At 34.3% G+C, this 21,299-nt stretch overlaps 1 protein-coding gene across 1 annotated transcript in view; it reads right to left on the bottom strand.

Annotated features, from left to right (window-relative positions):
* zgc:153039 (uncharacterized protein LOC767698 homolog) overlaps positions 1-10,904 on the bottom strand; it is a 48,048-nt gene extending 37,144 nt beyond the window's left edge. The window contains exons 1-4 of the mRNA XM_058744753.1: positions 10,280-10,904; positions 2,654-2,788; positions 2,406-2,543; positions 917-1,222 (exon numbers count right to left, since the gene is read on the bottom strand). Of these exons, the coding sequence (XP_058600736.1) occupies positions 917-1,222; positions 2,406-2,543; positions 2,654-2,788; positions 10,280-10,562 (862 nt within the window). The 5' untranslated portion in view covers positions 10,563-10,904. The remainder of the gene's footprint in view (positions 1-916; positions 1,223-2,405; positions 2,544-2,653; positions 2,789-10,279) is intronic.
* Positions 10,905-21,299: the final 10,395 nt, after the last annotated feature.

Below are 21,299 nucleotides of genomic sequence, written 5' to 3'. Positions count from 1 at the left end.
TATGGAAGAGAAAACTAACAATGAGCAATACTTCAACAGTGGTTATAATCTTAGCAAATGTTAACGTCATTAAATTAAAAAAAAGATTTTGTTTAACAAAGTGTTCATATCTGTGAACTAACATGAAAAAAAACAATAAAACAGCTTTTTTTATAACTTTAATAAAGTATTTCATTAACATTAACAAGGATTATTTAATGCTATTATTCATTAATATGTAATATTAAATACATAAACTTTAGGGTTAAGATTAGGGTTTGATATAGGGTACGTAATTTCTAATTATGCATAATTTACTGGTAATGTTATATAATACAAGCATACAAGTAACTAGTTACTAATATACATTGCTCACTGTTGGTTTATTTTATATATAAAATGCATCTTAATATATTAAATATTTTTTGCTCTTTATTTAAGTTTTAAAGATTTTGATTAGATTTTTTTTCTTTCTTTCTTTATTGTTTCAAATTAATTATTTTTATTTCACATTTTTATGATTCATTTAATTTTCAACTTTTCACCAACTCACAATGTGGGAAGACCTGATGTTACTAAATTGAAAACATTACATAAACTAAATATTTCTCTACAAAAGTGATGCTAGTCTTTAGCTTCACTACTTTAATAGCGACACTAATATGAGAACAGCAGATCTAGTGTCACGTTAAAACCTGCTTGGGTTTGAATTAACTAGCTGCTTTTAGTTACTGTAGCTACTGATAACGTGCATTTTACACATGTGACGATCAGCTTGGTTAATCATGAAGCTGGTTAATTGATATCATGTTAATGCATCTGTTTCTTCATTCAGGAAGTGGCCTTTGGTCTTTTACAGAAGTGTGTGTCTCATTTCTCTGTTCTCAGACATGATAACAAACGCTGAAAGGTAGTTAAACACCATAATGCCTCTCACCTTGCACGTTTCCCAACAGCGTCTCTAACTTGAAGCCGGTGAAGTTGGCTCTCGTCGGGACGAGCGAGGCGTTTCTGTGTCCGGGTAGTTGGACGTTTCGAAACGGCACGGCGAAGAAACTGATGAAGATGGTCCCTAAAACCACCATGACGATGATGAAGATAAGGAAGGTGGCTTTAGCGTAGATATGAGCCCCGACCAGACACACCAACACACACAGCAGCAGAATCACTGTCCCATACAGCAGAGACCACCAGTAACCGGTCGGCAGAACCGCGACCCGAGAGCCAGTCAGCGACGAGCCATCTGAGACACAGCATAAAAATACTCATTAAAATGAATCTAGTGCTGAAAATAAAATGACATTAAATTGAATTAATTTTAAATAAATATATAATAAATCTTATATATATATATATATATATATATATAAATATTTAATAGCAATTATAGTCATTAATGCTGGAAAATAAAAACATAAATAAATAAATAAAAATAAATTCATTTATTTAATTGCAATTAATAGTCATTGATACAAAAACACAATGAAAATGCAAAATGCACATAGCAAATTACTAAAACTTGAACTAAAATTAAAATAAAAAAAAAAAATTATAAATATATATAAATATACACATTTCTGCATTTGACAGCCGATGGATTTACCCTTTGAATAGCATTCATGCATTCCCTGGGACTCAAACCCACGACCTTGCCATAGCTGGCACCATGCAACATAAAGCATTGCCATCCATAGATAAGAGAAAAACACTTATGCAGAGTGGATTCACTGGATAACGTGTTTTTGTCACACTAATTGAACTCATATTGTGCTAATTACCCTTCCATGTGTCAATGGGATCATGCACACCTATACATTTAAAGTGCCCCTATTATGGATTTCTGAAAATGAGCTTTCATGCAGTGTGTAACACAGCTCTAAGTGAATGAAAACATCCTGCCAAGTTTTAAATCTGAAAGTGCACCGTGTATAAAGTTATTGTCTCTCAAAAGAAAGAGTCGACTCTGAATCATTGAAACGAGTCGTTTTTAAAACGAATCCCAATTTCATGACATCAACATGAAACATTAGCATATTGCCCACCCACTTGTTGGTCTTTTCGAGTTGGTCTGAATGAAAATGCAAATTCATTCTTTGCCACTAGGTGCCGCTTTTGGAGCATTAAAAATAGCGGTTTCCACGGTAACGCTGTACATAAAGCAGCACTGTGCTCACAAACACTGCTTTATCAGGCATTACAGGCGAGATGAGATGAAAATGAGACCAATCACCGCAGATTAGCGTCATGCGAAGAGGGAATCGTTTGGGAGTCGTTGAGCAAGTAAGGTAAAAATAAATGCATATTATAAGACAATGAAAGTGTTTTGCATGCACGTCAACCTGTTGTTGGGGACTCCCAAAACCAAAATATCAACCTTTCATTACCCATAATAGGGGCACTTCAATGCAAACACATGCACACACTACCATCAGAAATCCCGAAGGTTGTAAGAATCGCCTCCACCAGTCCCAGCACGTACAGGGCGCTACCGCACACGTTAGCCAGGAAGAACATGATGCCAATGCTGCCGCCGAACTCCGGGCCGAGAGCACGACTGATCATGTCTGTGGATGCAAACACAAGCACACGCACACGCAAACACAACAACACAGCTAAGGAAATAAACGACAGGAAGAGTCATGCATGAGTTTATGTTCAAATGGTATGAGGATACAATACGCTCCTCCGGCGTCCAGCGCTCCGTTAGTGGAGATCGCACACACTGACAGAACCGTCATACTGATGATGAAATACGCCACCAGCAGCATCGCTATAGTCTGATACAGACCACACTGACCCACAACAAAACCTGCAAAACAAAACAGCACCGGTTACACCACTGAACACTACCGTAACCCTAATATTACATGTCTGAGTTTCAGAAATACTGGTTAAAGCAATAGTTTGTTCAAATGTGCTCACCTTCAGGCCATCGACGATCAGGATGAGTTTGTTTCTTCATCAGGTTTGTAGAAATGTGTCTCTGCATCAGTGTCTCAGCAATGGATGCTCTGCAGTGAATGGGTGCCGTCAGAATGAGAGTCCAAACAGCTGATAAAAACCATCACAATAATCCACACCACTCCAGTCCATCAGTTACCATCTGGAGAAGACAAAAGCTGAAACTAATCCATCATTAAGACGTTTTTAACTCAAATACCACAGAGTCCATAATCCATAATAACTCTTCCTCCAGTGAAGAAGTGCATCTGCTGTTGTCTCTCACATCAAAGTCCAGCCACATATTTGTTTAGAGCTGTTTTGATCTGTGCAGATTTCTCTCCTGATTCAGACCAGAACACTTTTCACTGGAGGAAGCGTTATTATGGATTATGAACTTGTGTTTGAGTTAAAAACGTCTTAATGCTGGATTTGTTTCAGCTTTTGTCTTCTCCAGATGTTAACTGATGGACTGGAGTGGTGTGGATTATTGTGATGTTTTTATCAGACTCTCATTCTGACGGCACCCATTCACTGCAGAGCATCCATTGCTGAGACACTGATGCAGAGACACATTTCTACAAACCTGATGAAGAAACAAACTCATCTACATCTTGGATGAACTGAGGGTGATCACATTTACAGAACATTTTCATTTTTGTCTGAACTATTCCTTTAACCTAGGATGTTTTTTCTTAGAATTATGTCTTTTTTTCTGGTTTAGAGTCACAAACATGCAGACAAAGTTTTGACACACATAACAAGCATTGTGGAATGTGCACACAAAATTTCTATTATGATTATGCAGTCAATTTGACCTAAAAATGTCATTGGTCAGACAAAAAGACCACTCACACAGGTTGCATTTCGACACACTTCAGCCTTAAAATGGCAGTAAAAGTGTCCTGACTGCAGTTTAAACATAAACCAATGCATCCTCGCTCTTGTGTAGTTCATTCACAGATCAGATGTTCTAGATTAGTGCTGCGCTCAATGGACCTCAGTCACAGCAGACGTGAATCAGAGCCGTGCTGTGCTGTGTTCAATGAGCTGCACTGTTGTGCACCTTGTTCATCCAATGAAAAACCAAAAAATAAATATAAATAAATATCTGTAGATGACATTTAAAACACTTAAATGCACTTCAAGCATAAGCATCATCACACACATCAGCAAACCTGCACACATTTGCATGCATGTGATCATGCACACACACTTTACTTGGGGCTTTTATGTATAATGCATTATAAAAGTAGTTTTAATGCATTAATTATGCCTTGTAATGCACCTAATAATGCATTATATGATCTCATGAATAACTGTGACCAGTTATAATACTTATGAAAAAATAATACATTACAATGTGCATTATGAATACATCTATAATGCATTATACATAAAGGCTTTATGTAAAGTGTTACTAAAACTTCTTTATGCTGTCTGACTTGTTAAAACTGATTTTTCATATTTCCACATTATGCATGAATTATGACACTTTACATACAAATATGTAAATACACACACAGAATGGAAAAAGGTGTTTGTGTAAGTCCAAGGTTTAAAGTCAACATGAAATAGTATCTGAAATCCAGTTTTGCTCCATAACCTCATGTACTTTAGAATGCAAGAGGATATTCAACAACATCCAACAAAAATGTAGAGCGGGACTTGTTTTTATCCATGTTTAGACTGAAATGCATTGTGGGGAATCTGCAAACAAATATTTGAGCGGGATTTTTGACTAGGACTAGTTTCACATTATTATTTGATATTATTGCTGTGACTTTTATCACATTAAGCCGCATTAAATTTATAAGTAATTACTAGTAAATAAAAAAATGCATCACCTAAATAAGAAGTCTAAAACAAACCACACAGACTGTAAATATATATATATATATATATATATTTATTTATTTATTTATTTTTTCTAAGTAGTAAATAAAATAAAGATTACTGGAGTATGTTTTACAAAATACTATTTCAGTCTTTCTACTCTTTCTACTTTCTATTCCCGCAACAAATTACTATAGTCTTTGTAAAAAAATTACAAAGGTAATTGCAACCTTTTATCTTACAATTCTTACATTTTTTCCCCTCAGTATTGAGAGTTTATATCACCCAATTCTGACTTTTTGTTTCTGCTACGTAATGGAAAATATAAAAAGGTTATCTCACAAATCTGACTTTTTTTTCTTGCAACTGTAAACTTAATATTTCTATCTTCAAATTGTACTGAAATATTTAATTTATGACAAAAAAGGAGGAACCGCAAGTTAATTAAACATTTAAATATTAAAGATAAATATTAAACATATAAATGCACAAGAAAAAAATTGTCAGTTGCAATTAACTTTTTTTTTTTTTTTAGTCTGTGGTGGAAATAACCTTCAATACCACACAACCTAGATAAACATCAGTTTAAAAAAAAAAAGTTTTTAGGACAACATTTTCTTTCTCTGGAATGACATCATCTTATGCATCTAATTCCCAATAAGAGTAGAAACATGTATTAAAAAGTCAGTTTTGCTTTCATGTTTGTACTTCTGTACTGGAAGCTCCTAACATCAAGACAAATTCCTTGGCAATAAAGCTCTTCTGATTCTGATGTTGACTTTGCTCACATGCAACATGAATGAGTGAGTGTGTGTGTGTGTGTGTGTGTGTGTGTGTGTTTCCACATTCAGGCTGAACACCCGTCACATATGATACACACAGCAAATCAAGGCATGAACATCATTATCTTACCGCAGCGGCTTCTCACTGAGCCAGTGCGCTTAAAACACAAACAAGAGCAAAAATTAAACTTAAACAGGGTTAAAACCAGCGGATGTGAAGGAGGAGTCATTTCAGAGCCGATCTAGATGTGTGAGTTTGTGTCATGTGAGCGGGATAACAGGAAAAACCACCTGATCCCAAATTACAAACAGATCACAGCCTGTGTGTGTGCAGTTAATATGTACCGTACTGTTAATATGTAATATACTGTATGCTGATTAAACAATCATAAATCAGGCTAGAGATACTCAGAGATGTGAAGCGTGTGCTGAATCTCCCGTCATACCTCACACCAATTACATCACATTCAGCTGTTGATCAACGATTAGTCTCAGATTCAGACAAACAGACAAAACTGTTTCTGTTCACTAAAACTGAAACTGAAATAAAAATACAGAAACGGTTTAAAAAATGACAAGAAGCACGTAACAAAATTACTCTAATTTAAACTAGAATTAAATATTTTTAAAAAAGCTAATTTCAAAATAATAATAAATACTATTAATAATACTAAAATAGTAATGCACACACAAAACACCTTCTTGACTTAGTATCATTTAGCAGACACTTTTAGCCAAAGCGACTTACAAATGAGGACATTTCTTTGTCAAATTTAGTTTCAGGCTGATGTGCCAATATTTTTTTCCCATGTGAATCTGATGTAATGTCTCTCAGAGAGCCGCCACTAAACAGCACACAGGAACAATACGAACTGTAACAAATCACTTTAAAGGTCAGTCAGACGCTCTTCCCATTTCAGTGGACGATTCTTGACCACAGTAACCAATAACTGCTGGTGTGGATTCGACTGTACAGAGACCTGACTATAAGAGACTAATCACAGATAAACGTTGTGTATGACAGGAAACAGTTTGATGTTTTTTTTGTTTTGTTTTTTCAGACAAGTTCCTATTTATGCTAGAATAACACAGAAAATAAAAGGGAATCTGAGCTCATGATGTGTCAGTGTTCAGTAAAGCCTGTTTACACTGATTTTAATAACACAAAACCACATCCTTCTATCTCATGTTCAGTCATATACACATTATAGATAGATAGATAGATAGATAGATAGATAGATAGATAGATAGATAGATAGATATGTTAGACAGTGATGAATGTTCTAAAACAAGTAGCAACAAGAACGTTCCTTGCTAGGCGGGTAGATAGAAAGATGGTTCTAGAATGATTAATAAAACTTTCAACAGATAAACGGATAAAGCTAACAGAACGTTTTGCTAATGTTCTTAAGTCAGGAAAACAATGTTTCTAAATGTTCTAAAAGTAGTTGTTTTTTCTTGGTTATCTGAATGTTAAGGAAACATTACATTGTATCATTTTGCAAACATTATGGGAATGTTACTTTTGAATATTCTCTGAACGTTCTGAAACCAACAGTAACATTTAAAAAAAAAAATGTTAGAACGTCTAACTAAAACATTCCATGAACAATGTATAAATAAGAAACTGTTAGTGGAAGAACGTTTGTTCAGAATGTTGTCAGAACGTTCAGAGAACATTCCCATTATGTTGACACATGAATAATGATTTCGCACTAATGTTTTGAGAACGTTATTAAGAACGTTCAAATAACTCTGAACGTTACTAAAAATGTTTGTTCGTAACTTTGAAAAAAACTTACTAGAATGTAAGTCAAAGTTCTTGTTAGATGGGTAGATAGAACGACAGATAGATATAACTAAAGATATAACTATATAACGATAGATAGAAAGATAGATAGACAGACAGACAGAACAATAGATAGATAGATAGATAGATAGATAGATAGATAGATAGATAGATAGATAGATAGATAGATAGATAGATAGATAGATAGATAGATAGATAGATAGATAGATAATATTATGTTATTGGAAGAACGTTTGTTTATAACTTCGAAAGTAACTTACTAGAATGTTAGCCAAAGTTCTTGTTAGATGGGTAGATAGAACGACAGATATAACGACAGACAGACAGACAGATAGACAGATCGATAGATAGAGCGATAGACAGACAGACAGACAGACAGATAGATAGACCGACAGAGCGACAGATAGATAGATAGATAGATAGATAGATAGATAGATAGACAGATAGATAGAACGACAGATAGATAGATAGATCGACAGACAGACAGAGAGACAGATAGATAGATAGACAGTTAGACAGATAGATGGATAGACAGATAGACAGTTAGACAGATAGATGGATAGACAGATAGACAGATAGATAGACAGACAGACAGACAGAACGACAGAGCGATAGATAGAACGATAGAACGATAGAACGATAGAGCGATAGATAGAACGACAGAATGATAGATAGATAGAGCGATAGATAGATAGAGCGATAGAACGATAGAGCGATAGATAGATAGATAGATAGATAGATAGATAGATAGATAGATAGATAGATAGATAGATAGATAGACAGACAGAGAGACAGACAGAACGATAGATAGATAGACAGAGCGATAGACAGACAGAGCGATAGACAGACAGAGCGATAGACAGACAGAGCGACAGAACGATAGATAGATAATATTATGTTATTGGAAGAACGTTTGTTTATAACTTTGAAAGTAACTTACTAGAAAGTTAGCCAAAGTTCTTGTTAGATGGGTAGATAGAACGACAGATAGATAGATAGATCGACAGACAGACAGAGAGACAGATAGATAGATAGACAGTTAGACAGATAGATGGATAGACAGATAGACAGTTAGACAGATAGATGGATAGACAGATAGACAGATAGATAGACAGACAGACAGACAGAACGACAGAGCGATAGATAGAACGACAGAACGATAGAACGATAGAGCGATAGATAGAACGACAGAATGATAGATAGATAGAGCGATAGATAGATAGAGCGATAGAACGATAGAGCGATAGATAGATAGATAGATAGATAGATAGATAGATAGATAGATAGATAGATAGATAGATAGATAGACAGACAGAGAGACAGACAGAACGATAGATAGATAGACAGAGCGATAGACAGACAGAGCGATAGACAGACAGAGCGATAGACAGACAGAGCGACAGAACGATAGATAGATAATATTATGTTATTGGAAGAACGTTTGTTTATAACTTTGAAAGTAACTTACTAGAAAGTTAGCCAAAGTTCTTGTTAGATGGGTAGATAGAACGACAGATAGATAGATAGATCGACAGACAGACAGAGAGACAGATAGATAGATAGACAGTTAGACAGATAGATGGATAGACAGATAGACAGTTAGACAGATAGATGGATAGACAGATAGATAGACAGATAGATAGACAGACAGACAGACAGAGCGACAGAGCGATAGATAGAACGATAGACAGACAGAAGCGATAGATAGATAGAACGACAGAATGATAGATAGATAGAGCGATAGATAGATAGATAGATAGACAGATAGAGCGATAGATAGATAGATAGATAGATAGATAGATAGATAGATAGATAGATAGATAGATAGATAGATAGACAGACAGAGAGACAGACAGAGCGATAGACAGACAGAACGATAGACAGACAGACAGATAGACAGACAGAACGATAGACAGACAGAACGATAGATAGATAAATATTATGTTATTGGAAGAACGTTTGTTTATAACTTTGAAAGTAACTTACTAGAAAGTTAGCCAAAGTTCTTGTTAGATGGGTAGATAGAACGACAGATATAACGACAGACAGACAGACAGATAGACAGATAGATAGATAGACAGATAGAGCGATAGATAGAGCGATAGATAGAGCGATAGATAGATAGACAGACAGATAGATCGATAGATAGAACGACAGAACGATAGACAGAACGATAGATAGAACGATAGAACGATAGATAGATAGAACGACAGAATGATAGACAGACAGACAGACAGAACCATAGACAGACAGAACGATAGATAGATAGAACGATAGAACGATAGATAATATTATGTTATTGGAAGAACGTTTGTTTATAACTTTGAAAGTAACTTACTAGAAAGTTAGCCAAAGTTCTTGTTAGATGGGTAGATAGAACAACAGATATAACGACAGACAGACAGATAGATAGATAAACAGATAGACAGATAGACAGATAGAACGATAGAACGATAGAGCGATAGAGCGATAGATAGATAGATAGATAGATAGACAGACAGACAGAACGACAGAGAGACAGACAGAGAGACAGACAGAACGATAGACAGACAGAACGATAGACAGACAGAACGATAGACAGACAGAACGATAGACAGACAGAACGATAGACAGACAGAACGATAGACAGACAGAACGATAGACGAACAGAACGATAGACGAACAGAACGACAGATAGATAGATAATATTATGTTATTGGAAGAACGTTTGTTTATAACTTTGAAAGTAACTTACTAGAAAGTTAGCCAAAGTTCTTGATAGATAGATAGAACGACAGACAGACAGACAGACAGACAGATAGACAGATAGACAGATAGACAGACAGATAGATAGATAGATAGATAGATAGATAGATAGATAGATAGATAGATAGATAGATAGATGCTGCCTGTGTAGTGCACTATCTAGTGTTGATGTGAGGGATTGACGCACCTAGCCGCAGGAACAACACCACACTGAACATAGACAGAAGTGTTGGAATCACGACGCCGAAGAAGGTGTTGAGTTTGGGCGGCTGTGTAGCGGCGGATTTCCGCCGGACGGTGGCGGGGCTCCGGGGCTCGTGCTCATCTCTCCGGTGCTCGCCGGACTCGTTGACGCTGGCGGAGAGCCGGTAATGCAGCAGCGGCGTCCGCTCAGACATGTCGCCGTGATTGAGGCTTCCTCTCCGGCTGCGGTCACATGACTGCCTGTGTTTACAGCCGCCTCCAGTCATGTGACAGAGAGCGAAAGCAGCCAATCAGCTGCGGCCTCGAGGATTATTCACATCTGAATGCATAAAATTGAATTATAAGATCACAGCGAAGAGTAAAACATAAAAGGTTTATCATTTAAACGCATTGTACCTGAAAAATAAAGACTACTTTACAATATGCACCTCTCTTTGGAAAAAAAAATCTATTTAAACACACACACAACCACGCACGCGCACACACAGTTCATGTATTTTGTTGACAGTAATATCAGCCATGAATAAAGCACACTTTACATAAATGATAAACTGTACATTAATCTGATCTTGTTAACTTTTGCTTTATAACCTACTAAATATATATTTACAATATAAAATGAATTTCATGTAGCCTACACATTATATTATGTGACCCTGGACCACAAACCCAGTCATAAGGGTCAATTTTTGGATTGAGATTTACACATCATCTGAAAACTGAATAAATAATATTTCAATTGGTTTGTTATGATCGGACAATATTTGGCTGAGATACAACTATTTAAAAATCTGGAATCTGAGGGTGCAAAAAAATCTAAATATTGAGAAAATCACCTTTAAAGTTGTTCAAATGAAGTTCTTAGCAATGCATATTACTAATCAAGTTTTGATATATTTACGGTAGGAAATTTACAAAATATCTTCTTGGAACATGATCTTTACTTAATATCCTAATGATTTTTGGCATAAAAAAATTCAATTGTTGGCTAAATTGCTACAAATTATGGAAGTTCTAAGTGGCTATACATTATTATAATTTTTTTCTTTCTTGTTTTCTCGTGATCACGACTTAATTTTCTCGTGATTTCCACATTACTGTTGCTATAGTAACGAAAGCCACCTTGACAGGAACATTCTAAAATACTTAACCTGGCTTAATGCGTTAATTGAGAGTGTTTTTAAAAGACCAAACTCAGTAAACACATCATTAATAAAGCATTCCATGTAGAGACAAACAAATAAGCCCGTAATAAGAACGCAATGCGTTTAACGCGTTAAGCATTTACCCATAGAAAACAGTAAGAAAAAACACGTTGCGTTCGCATCCTGGACTCATCTGCTTGTTATAATTTATTAAAAATGTGTTTACTGAGTTTGGTCTTTTAAAAACACTCTCTTAACGCATTAAGCAAGGTTAAGTGTTTTGGAATGCCCCCTTTGAGGCGCAAATGATCGACAGATAGCCGTGCGCTCTTATACTGTATCTTGTGGATATAGAAACTAATTTTAGAGTGGTCTTTTATTGTGGCCAGCCTAAGACACACCTGTACAATAATCATGCTGTCTAATCAGCATCTTGATATGTCACACCTGTGAGGTGGATGGAGTATCTCGGTGAAGGAGAAGTGCTCACTAACACAGATTTAGACAGATTTGTGAACAATATTTGAGAGAAATAGGCCTTTTGTGTACATAGAAAAAGTCTTAGATCTTTGAGTTCAGCTCATGAAAAATGGGGACAAAAACAAAAGTGTTGCGTTTATAATTTAGTTCAGTGTATATAATAATATATTATAATAATTTGTTTGTGATTTTTATTAGTCATGATATCATGTTACACGCTTAATGCTGCTGTGTGTGTGTGTGTGTGTGTGTGTGTGTGTGGTTTACAAGGAAATGTAGAAAATACAAAAGATTAGGCTACAACACTGTATAACATCACTGAACTAAATTATACACATGTATATCTTATTAATATACATTTATTAACAATAAAGATTAAAAATAAGAAAGATGCACATTAGAAATGTGCTACGTCGTTGTAAATGAGAAACAGTGATGAGTCGTGCTGCAGTAACATAACGATAACAGATCAAATTTCAAGCAATATGATCATATTTATTCAAGCATTTAACATTTATAAGTGAATTAAATGTCAGTATTGAACGGCACAGATTATAGATAACCCCAAGAAGGTCCTCTGTCCCAAACACGTACAGTATGCTGATACAGTAGCCTATACAAATCCCCAATCGTAGTTCTATACTGCCACCTGTTGGCGCAGTTGTGTAACTTTAGAACAACTCTTGTTATGTCAAGATCACAAGAAAACAAGAAGGAAAAAAATAATAATGCATGGCTGCTTAGAACTTCGATAACAAATATACCCATGCTACTTATGACTGGTTTTGTGCTCCAGGGTCACGTATTACATTTTAAGAATTTGCAAAATCTTCGTTTTCAAACTCAAGAAAAAAAGGTGAAGCATGTTTTGTATTCTTGAAAACACTCCTTAAGAATGTTCTTGGGCTTTTTTATTTTATTTTATTTACTCTAAATTTTGAGAAATCAAATTATTTTAAAGTATATGTTTACTAATGTTAGGATAACCTCCAACTTGTCTTAAATTTGCAAAGAAACAATGTTTATTGAATGTATTGTTTTGTTTCAAATATTGAACATTACAACATAACGCTACATATAATACATATGACAACAAAAGGATTTTACTTTTATAATCTAGCAAGTAAAATCGCCTTTAAAGTTGTCCAAATGAAGTTCTTAGCAATGCATAGTACTAATCAAAAATGAAGTTTTGATATATTTACGGTAGGCATTTACAAAATATCTTCATGGAACATGATCTTTACTTAATATCCTAATGATTTTTGACATAAAAGAAAAATTTTGACCCATACAATGTATATTGCTACAAATATACCTCTGCTACTTATGACTGCTTTTGTGCTCCACGGTCACAATTTAGAATGTAAGAAAATATCTGAAATGCTTTAAAGAATTGCACTTAGGAACCTCCTTATTAATGTCTTAGAATTTATCTTGATTTAAAAAAATAAAAAATAAAAAAATGTTCTTCTTCAGAAGATTTCCATTAATCCGGCCCCTGGTTTTCCATTTCATCAGTAAATCCTTTCCTGTTCGAGTGTTATTTTCCCAAATCAGTTTCTTGAATTTCCTCAATCGTCTTTAAGTTCACTTTAAGGAGCTGTTCAGAGGCGTAGCTAGTGCACTGAGACGGATCATGTGTGTGTTGTGCACATGTGTGTGAGATCCTTCATCAGGAGCTCCACAGGACCTCGCAGAAGCTTTCTGTAGAAAAGCACAGTCTGAGTCAAACTGGACGTTTTCTGACCCTCGCAGCCCCGTTCTGGAGTCAGTGTAGAAATCTGTGTGTGGAGACAAGCGTTATGTGCCAAAATATGTGCCAAGAATGTTTTAATGTTCACATTTAGTCATGAAAATGGCATTTCTGAATGTTCTTTCAATGTGTCTGATGTTGTAAAATTCCATTTTATCATCTTGCAAATATTATGGGAATATTACTTTCTGAAACAAGTAGTAATATTTTCATATACACTGCCATTCAAAAGTTTGGGATCGGTAAGGTTTTTAATGGTTTTTAAAGAAGGTTCTTCTGCTCATCAAGGCTGCATTTATTTGATCAAAAATACAGAAAAACTGTAATATTGTGAAATATTATTGCAATTTAAAATACCAGTTTTCTATTTTATTATACTTTAAAATATAATTTATTCCTGTGATCAAAGCTGTATTTTCAGCATCATTACTCCAGTCTTCAGCGTCACATGATCTTCAGAAATCATTCTAATATGCTGATTTATTATCAGTGTTGGAAACCGTTGTGCTGCTTCATTTTTTGTTTTTGAACCTGTGATACTTAATAATAATACTAAATAAATGCTGTTCTTTTTACCTTTTTGTTCATCAAAGAATCCTGAAAAAAGTATCACAGGTTCCAAAAAAAAAAAAAAAAATGAAGCATCACAACTGTAAATCTTTTCCAGAATTATAACTTCCTGAATCAGGGTTGTGTAATCCATTCAAGGGAACAGGATGTTACTATTCATGGCCTCTGCAATGAAATCTGATCATCTGCTTTATGATGCCTTATCATAGATTTAAATTTAGATAAGAAATGTTTAACTTCTGCATTCTTTAGATGAATCTCTCCTAAAAGAAATCAGAGCCATTCTGTTTATGACTAATATGTGTGGTCTGAATAACATGTCTTATCTGCATTTATTTGAAGAAAATCTTCTTCCTTCCTCCAGAAGGAAAAACCACGCATGAGCTGGGGGTGAAAACTTTTTGAGTTTGAAGATCAGGGTAAATTTAACTTATTTTGTCTTTTGGGAAACATGTACTGTAACTATCTTCTGTAGGCTCTGAAGGGCAGTACTTAATGGGGGAAAAAAAAGAAGATATTTAGGCAAAATAAGAAAAATGTACACATCTCCATTCTGTTCAAAAGTTTTCACGCCCCGGCTCTTAATGCATGGTTTTTCCATCTGGAGCATCAGTGAGAGTTTGAACCTTCTGTAATAGTTGTGTAAGAGTCCCTCAGTTGTCCTCTTGGGACATTTTGCATTTTTAGAATTGAACGAAATGGACACCTGTCTCCAGACGCTCCACGATGAGCAGGTGGTTCTTCACACTGCGTCCCAGCATCTTCAAGACATCCGTCTGACAGGAACTGGACGAGCTTTCCTTCACGTTCCCCAGAGAGCGAAGAAGAGCGTCCAGAGAGTCGTGTACAAACGCCTGCTTCTGCTGGAACTGATGGGTGTGTGTCTCAAATGAGTAACATCACACCAAACACAGTTATTGCTGTTAAAATCCAGAACAGACGTTTTCTTGCCAAGCTTAAGCACTTGAACATTATATTCTAATATCAGGTTTTAATTTTGAGGGAATGAAGTTGATAGATTATTATTTTAGTATAATTATCTTAGTGTAATTGACATACTACTAGTTTTTTATTAATAATTTGAATTAGTTTTTATTAAAATTTTAGTTAAAGTTTTTGTCATTTTGGTTTTAATTTTAATTTTTGGCTTTATTTATTTTAGAGTTAAATTAATCTAAATAAAAATCAGAAATGTTGCCTTGGCAACTACCTGAAATTAAATAAAATAAAATAAAAAGTGTTTTTTTTTTCTACATTTTACTTTATTTCAGTTAAAGAAATGTTTTATGTTTCTAGTTTTAGTCTAGTGTTGTCATGAATCTGGTCCATGCACTTCCGCTCCCTCACCACCAGAGGTCATCCGCTCATCACATGGACTCTTGCACTTCACCATCTAACTACATTTCCCATCCATCGCACAGATATCACAGCTGTCACCAATCACTCATTGCACTAATCACACGCACACCTGATCCTACGCACACACAATCACACACTCTATTTAAGCCTTGGACTTTCTCTGCCTCACTGCCGAGTATTGTATGTGTTTACCGCTCCCCTAGCCGTAGCTACTCTACAGAGCCCTTGTCAGTATCCTAGTCTTGCATTACCTGTTCACCTGTGTTTTTCTAACCTGTGTTTCCTGGATTTACCCTTTCTGTGCCATTCCGTGTTTCTTTTCAGTTCCTGTATTGTTCTGTGTTTTTCACTCCCCTAGTGTTAGCTGTGATACGGAACTTTTGTTGTTTTCTAGTCTGTTCCTAGTGTTTACCCCTGTCTCCCTGTTCGGACTCTGATTATTTCCCTTGCCTGGATTATAGCTCATGTACCTGGATTCTCTCTGCCTAGCCCCTTTGGATACTGTTCGCTGTTGACCGACCTTTGCTTGCCCTAGGATTACTCTTTGTCTTGTCCCTGCCATACCTGTTTGCCATTGCTCGACCCTGCCTGTATTTATGACCATGCCTGTAAATAAAAGCTTGCATTTGGATCCGCATGTCTCGCGTCTCGTCAGCCCCGTTACAAGTGTTAAGTTAATCTAAATAAAAATGAGAAATGTTCCCTTGGCAATAAAATAAAGTTTTTTTATATATTTTACTTTATTTCAGTTAATCAAAATGTTAAATGGTTGTAGTTTAGTCTAGCATTAAGTTAATCTAAATTAGAAATTAGAAATGTTGCCTTGGCAATAAAATTAAATAAAAATTTTTTTAGTTTTTTTTTCATTTTATTTTATTTCGGTTAATGAAAATGTTAAATTGTTCTAGTTTAGTCTAGCATTAACTTAATCTAAATAAAAATGAAAAAAGTTGCCTTGGTAATTAGCTAAAATAAAAGAAATTCTATATTTCAGTTAAATTAATGTTTTAAAGAAATGTAGTCTGGTGTTAAGTTAATCTAAATAAAAATGAAAAATGTTGCCTTGGCAATTAGCTAAAATAAAAAATTAAATTAAAAAAATAAAGAAATAAAAATAATAAAGAAATAAAATACAATAAAATAAAATAAGAAATAAAATAAGATAAGAAATAAAATAAAAGTTTTTTATATTTTGCTTTATTTCAGTTCATGCCAATGGTTTGAGTTTTTAATTGTTAGATGAAGGAGCTGTACTCACTGACATCTGTTTCCACGCTGCCATGTTAATCCGGACACAGGGCTGCAGGACGGCCGCGGGCAGCTGGTCTGAGCAGTGCGTCTGTAACAGCACGGTTTTACTGTGTGTCTGTACAGGCTTTGATATGTCATGTGTTCAAGCGTGCCTGTGTGAATGCGTGTACCGTGAGCGGCTCCAGCGCCTCCGTGACGTCCATGCGTCTCCTCACCTCGGGGTCACAGATGAAGTCGATGGGTTTGGTTTGGCCAAACTGCAGCTGGAGCAGAAGGAGCAGGACACCTGCAGCAAATGATCAACACAACCACGTTTAGCTACTCACTTCATTTAAAACAGTGTTTCTTAAATCAAGATTTAAAAGAAGACGAAACAAGCATTAAACTGAGCTCAAACAACTAAAAACTCACCTCTTCAAAAACTGCTTTTAATCTTTAAAGATCTAGGTTTTGAGAAAGTTTTACTTTAAAAGTGTGATTTCTTGAACTGGAAAAGCCATGGAAATCAATAAAACGTCATTTTATAATGACTATACATTTTACTAGTTATGCCAAGATTGTAGAAATTAATATATTTTTTCAAATACTTATACTTAATCCTTATCTAGTAAATCACAAACAACTAGAAAAGTTTTCCAGCATTGTAAATTCACTGGTTAAAAAGTAACCTGAAAAACATTTAGCTTTTAAATCTTCTGTAATCCTGAAATTTTACTATTTAAATGGCTATTAAATTTATTGATGTTTTTAATATACAGAAACTAGGAGTCTCCATGTCAGTGTTATTTTTGTATTTATATATTATAGCTTTTATTAAAATTTTTATTAGCTTTAAAAGTTTTCATTTTAGTTTAATTTTTAGTAATGTTATGTACTTTTACCATTTATATATATATATATATATATATATATATATTTCTATATAGCTTTAGTTATTTCTTTTCAGTTTTAGTTTTAATAATTTTAGTACTTCAACTTATTTTATTTCAGGTAATTGCAATTAATTAAATGAATAAAAATATTTACTTATTTATTTTATTTGTTATGTGTGCTTGACATTTTATATGTTTTTTTTAAATATTACTAAGGTTTTATTTATTTTTATTTTAGTTACAGTTATAGTTAATTTTTAGTTTTTATTTATTTATAGTTAGTAATTTTAGTGCTTCAGTTTAAATGTATTTATGTTATATTTTATTTTATTCCAACTTTATTTCGGTTTAAATATTAAAATAAATTTTGGAAACAAAACTGTGGCCTTTAAATAAATGCCGTGGACAGTGAAGAACCCCTTTTTGGGGGGGATTTTGGATTTTGGATGCTAAACCAAAGCTGCACCACTATAAACAAACACATTTTAAATTGATGTTAAGGACTACTAAGTGCATGTCCTGGTGCCACCTTAAAAATGCTAAATGTTTTTATCCCAAGCAACTTGCAATATGCTTTTAAGCACCATGTTCAAGGACATGATAGTCACAGTTCATTTACTCGACCAGAGTTTCACCAAAACACTCGCATCAAGTCATGTGCGTCACATGAGGGTTCGATGGTTGAGAAATTTCATTTTCTCATTCATTGTAAAATAACAAACGTAATGGCCAAAGGCACCAAGGCACACAGTTTGTTTGTTCATGGGAACAGATCTGGAGAAATGTGTCCCAGTCCATCAGTTAACATCTGGAGAAGACAAAAGCTGAAACAAATCCATCACTAAGACGTTTGTAACTCAAATCCGAGTCCATGATCCATAATAACACTTCCTGCAGTGAAAAGGTGCATCTCCTGTCATCTCTCACATCAAAATCCAGCCACATATTTTGTTCAGAGCTGTTTTGGACTGTTTTGTCTTGTAAACGGAGCTTGATCTGTGCAGATTTACACCAGAACACTTGTTCACTGGAGGAAGCGTTATTATGGACTCGTATTTGAGTTAAAAATGTCTTAAAGCTGGATGTTTCAGCTTTTGTCTTCTCCAGATGTTAACTGATGGACTGGAGTGGTGTGGATCATTGTGATGTTTTTATCAGACTCTCATTCTGACGGCACCCATTCACTGCAGAGCATCCATTGCTGAGACACTGATGCAGAGACACATTTCTACAAACCTGATGAAGAAACACACTCATCCTGATCTTGAATGACCTGAGGGTACATTTTCAGCAAATTCTCATTTTAATTTGGTCATTTCACTTAATTTTATTGATTTTATTCTCATAAGTGTCACATGTAGTGTAAATATCTTGAGGGCAAACGGATCTTTGTGCCGTTCGTTTGTACATCCATGAGGAAATAGATAAAGTTTCTAAGAGTTTTTTGCCTCAACATGTCCTGACATCTCAAACGGTGAAAACCCTTCATAGTTTTACAGTAAGTAAGCTATGTTGCATTAAATAAAGGGCTTTCTTCTCAAAACATGGAAATGTTCTTACATTGTCGTCAGTGTGTCAATGCATATGCAAACACACACAGTCTGCAGAGCACATATTAAGAGCAAATAAACTAATCGTGCAAAAGATTATTGCACAAAATCTGGGAAAGTTCAAGAAAAATATATTATAATGCAGCAAAGATTTGCAGGAAAGTGTAAACCAACCAACCTGTTAAGACTTAACCAGCACTGATTCGTCTGGCATCTGCCACATATTTACTGATGTTTATACTGTTGTTAAACATTTGCCAATTTTTGCACAATGATATAGAGCAATTACAGCACTCAAAACAACTCTAGATTCACAAACACAAGTTGTGAAATTTGTACTGAAGTGAATATTTCTCAGTCAGTTTCTATACAGACACAAAACTTAAAGTGTTAAATACTTTAAATACTGCAGCATCCTAGCTAACAAATTTAGGTTAGAAAAACTTTGTGGGAACATTGTTTTGAAATGTTCAAAATGTTGAAATGCCTTGATTTCTTGTCACGGTTATAACATTATTTAAAGGTTACAAAAACTTTTCTTACAACATTCTTCCTATGATCCTATGATCGCCCAAAATGTAATGTGATTTAAACGTTTATATATATATATATATATATATATATATATATATATACACCCTTATATTCTAAGGGGCCGTTCACATAGTCTTTGTGTGAGAAAAATGCGAAAAATGCGAGACGCGGCACTCAGGAATGTTTTTTAAAAAAGTGTCAAAATACGTCTTCCATCATGTCACCGTCAAATGAAATCAGTTGCCATGGCAACTTGATACTGTAAACAAAAGCTCACAACGCTTGCCCCGCCTCCTTGGTCTTCTGATTGGTCCACTGTTTTGAAACTGACATTGATTTTAATGTTGATTTTAATGTTATTTAAACGTTACGAAAACATTTCCTACAACATTCTACTTTATTTTCACCAACAATATAGTTATTTGAACATTTATTTTTACTATTCTAAGAATGATAAAATGTCCAATGTCCAATGATAAAATGTTTTTCTGATTAGAACGTTATTTGAAGGTTACAAAAATAAAACAAATGGCGTGGACATTTTGAGAATGTTGTTATAAAAATGTTTTCTCCTAACATTATGAGAACGTACAGTATATCAAATATTCATAAAGTTCTAAGAACGTTTCATAAACATTAGGGGAGCGTGGGGCACAAAGTAACGCAGAGTTTGTTGTAACACACGTAGTTTAAATATTTCCACACATGCTAGCATAACAAAATTTACAGTATTACAGTATTTACTAGTTATACTGTATTTACTAGAAAAAACAAAATTAAAAAATCTTTTGAATATATCGCTGAACATTTATTTTACCATAGTAAAATAAAATATTTGGCTTAACCCTCTGGCCCTCTTCGTTTAGGAGTCACACTGACCGAAGCCTTGAAATGTAACTTTTGGGTTTTTAAGGAAAATTAATGTAATATATTTTCGTTCAATAATATTTTTTGATTATTATTTATGATTTTTAGGGAATTTTATGATACTGTGCAATATTTATACAGTTTTAATGAGCTATTTTCTCCAATAGAATTAATATATATTTTTATTTCTTTATTTATTTACTATTTTTTAATAAATGCAATATTTCACATTAAAATAGAGTGAATGCATTTAAAATCCTTTTTTTGAAGTGAGAATTGGTCCATCTGGAGGCATTAAAAAATAAAAACGTGTAATGTTGCGTAACCTCTTGTATTAGCACCATATATAGATATATACAGAGGCTTTTGGATTCCTGTTGTTTTTCAGACATAATTTCTGTTATTAGATATATATCTAGACATTCTAAAAGACTACTTTTTGTCAAGGTTTAGATAATTTTGGTTAGATAAGTATCAGGTTTTACATTATGATTACAGTCAAACATTAAAATCTTGTTAGAAAGGGAACACATAGAAAGAATTTTTGTTACTCAGTATTTGATTATTAACAACAAAACAACAAAATAAGGAATAGATAGTGATAATTCAAAACACGTTA

This window comes from Onychostoma macrolepis, chromosome 15 (assembly GCF_012432095.1).
Source record: "Onychostoma macrolepis isolate SWU-2019 chromosome 15, ASM1243209v1, whole genome shotgun sequence".
NCBI classification, from domain to species: domain Eukaryota; kingdom Metazoa; phylum Chordata; class Actinopteri; order Cypriniformes; family Cyprinidae; genus Onychostoma; species Onychostoma macrolepis.
This window is presented reverse-complemented; position numbering and strand designations above follow the sequence as displayed.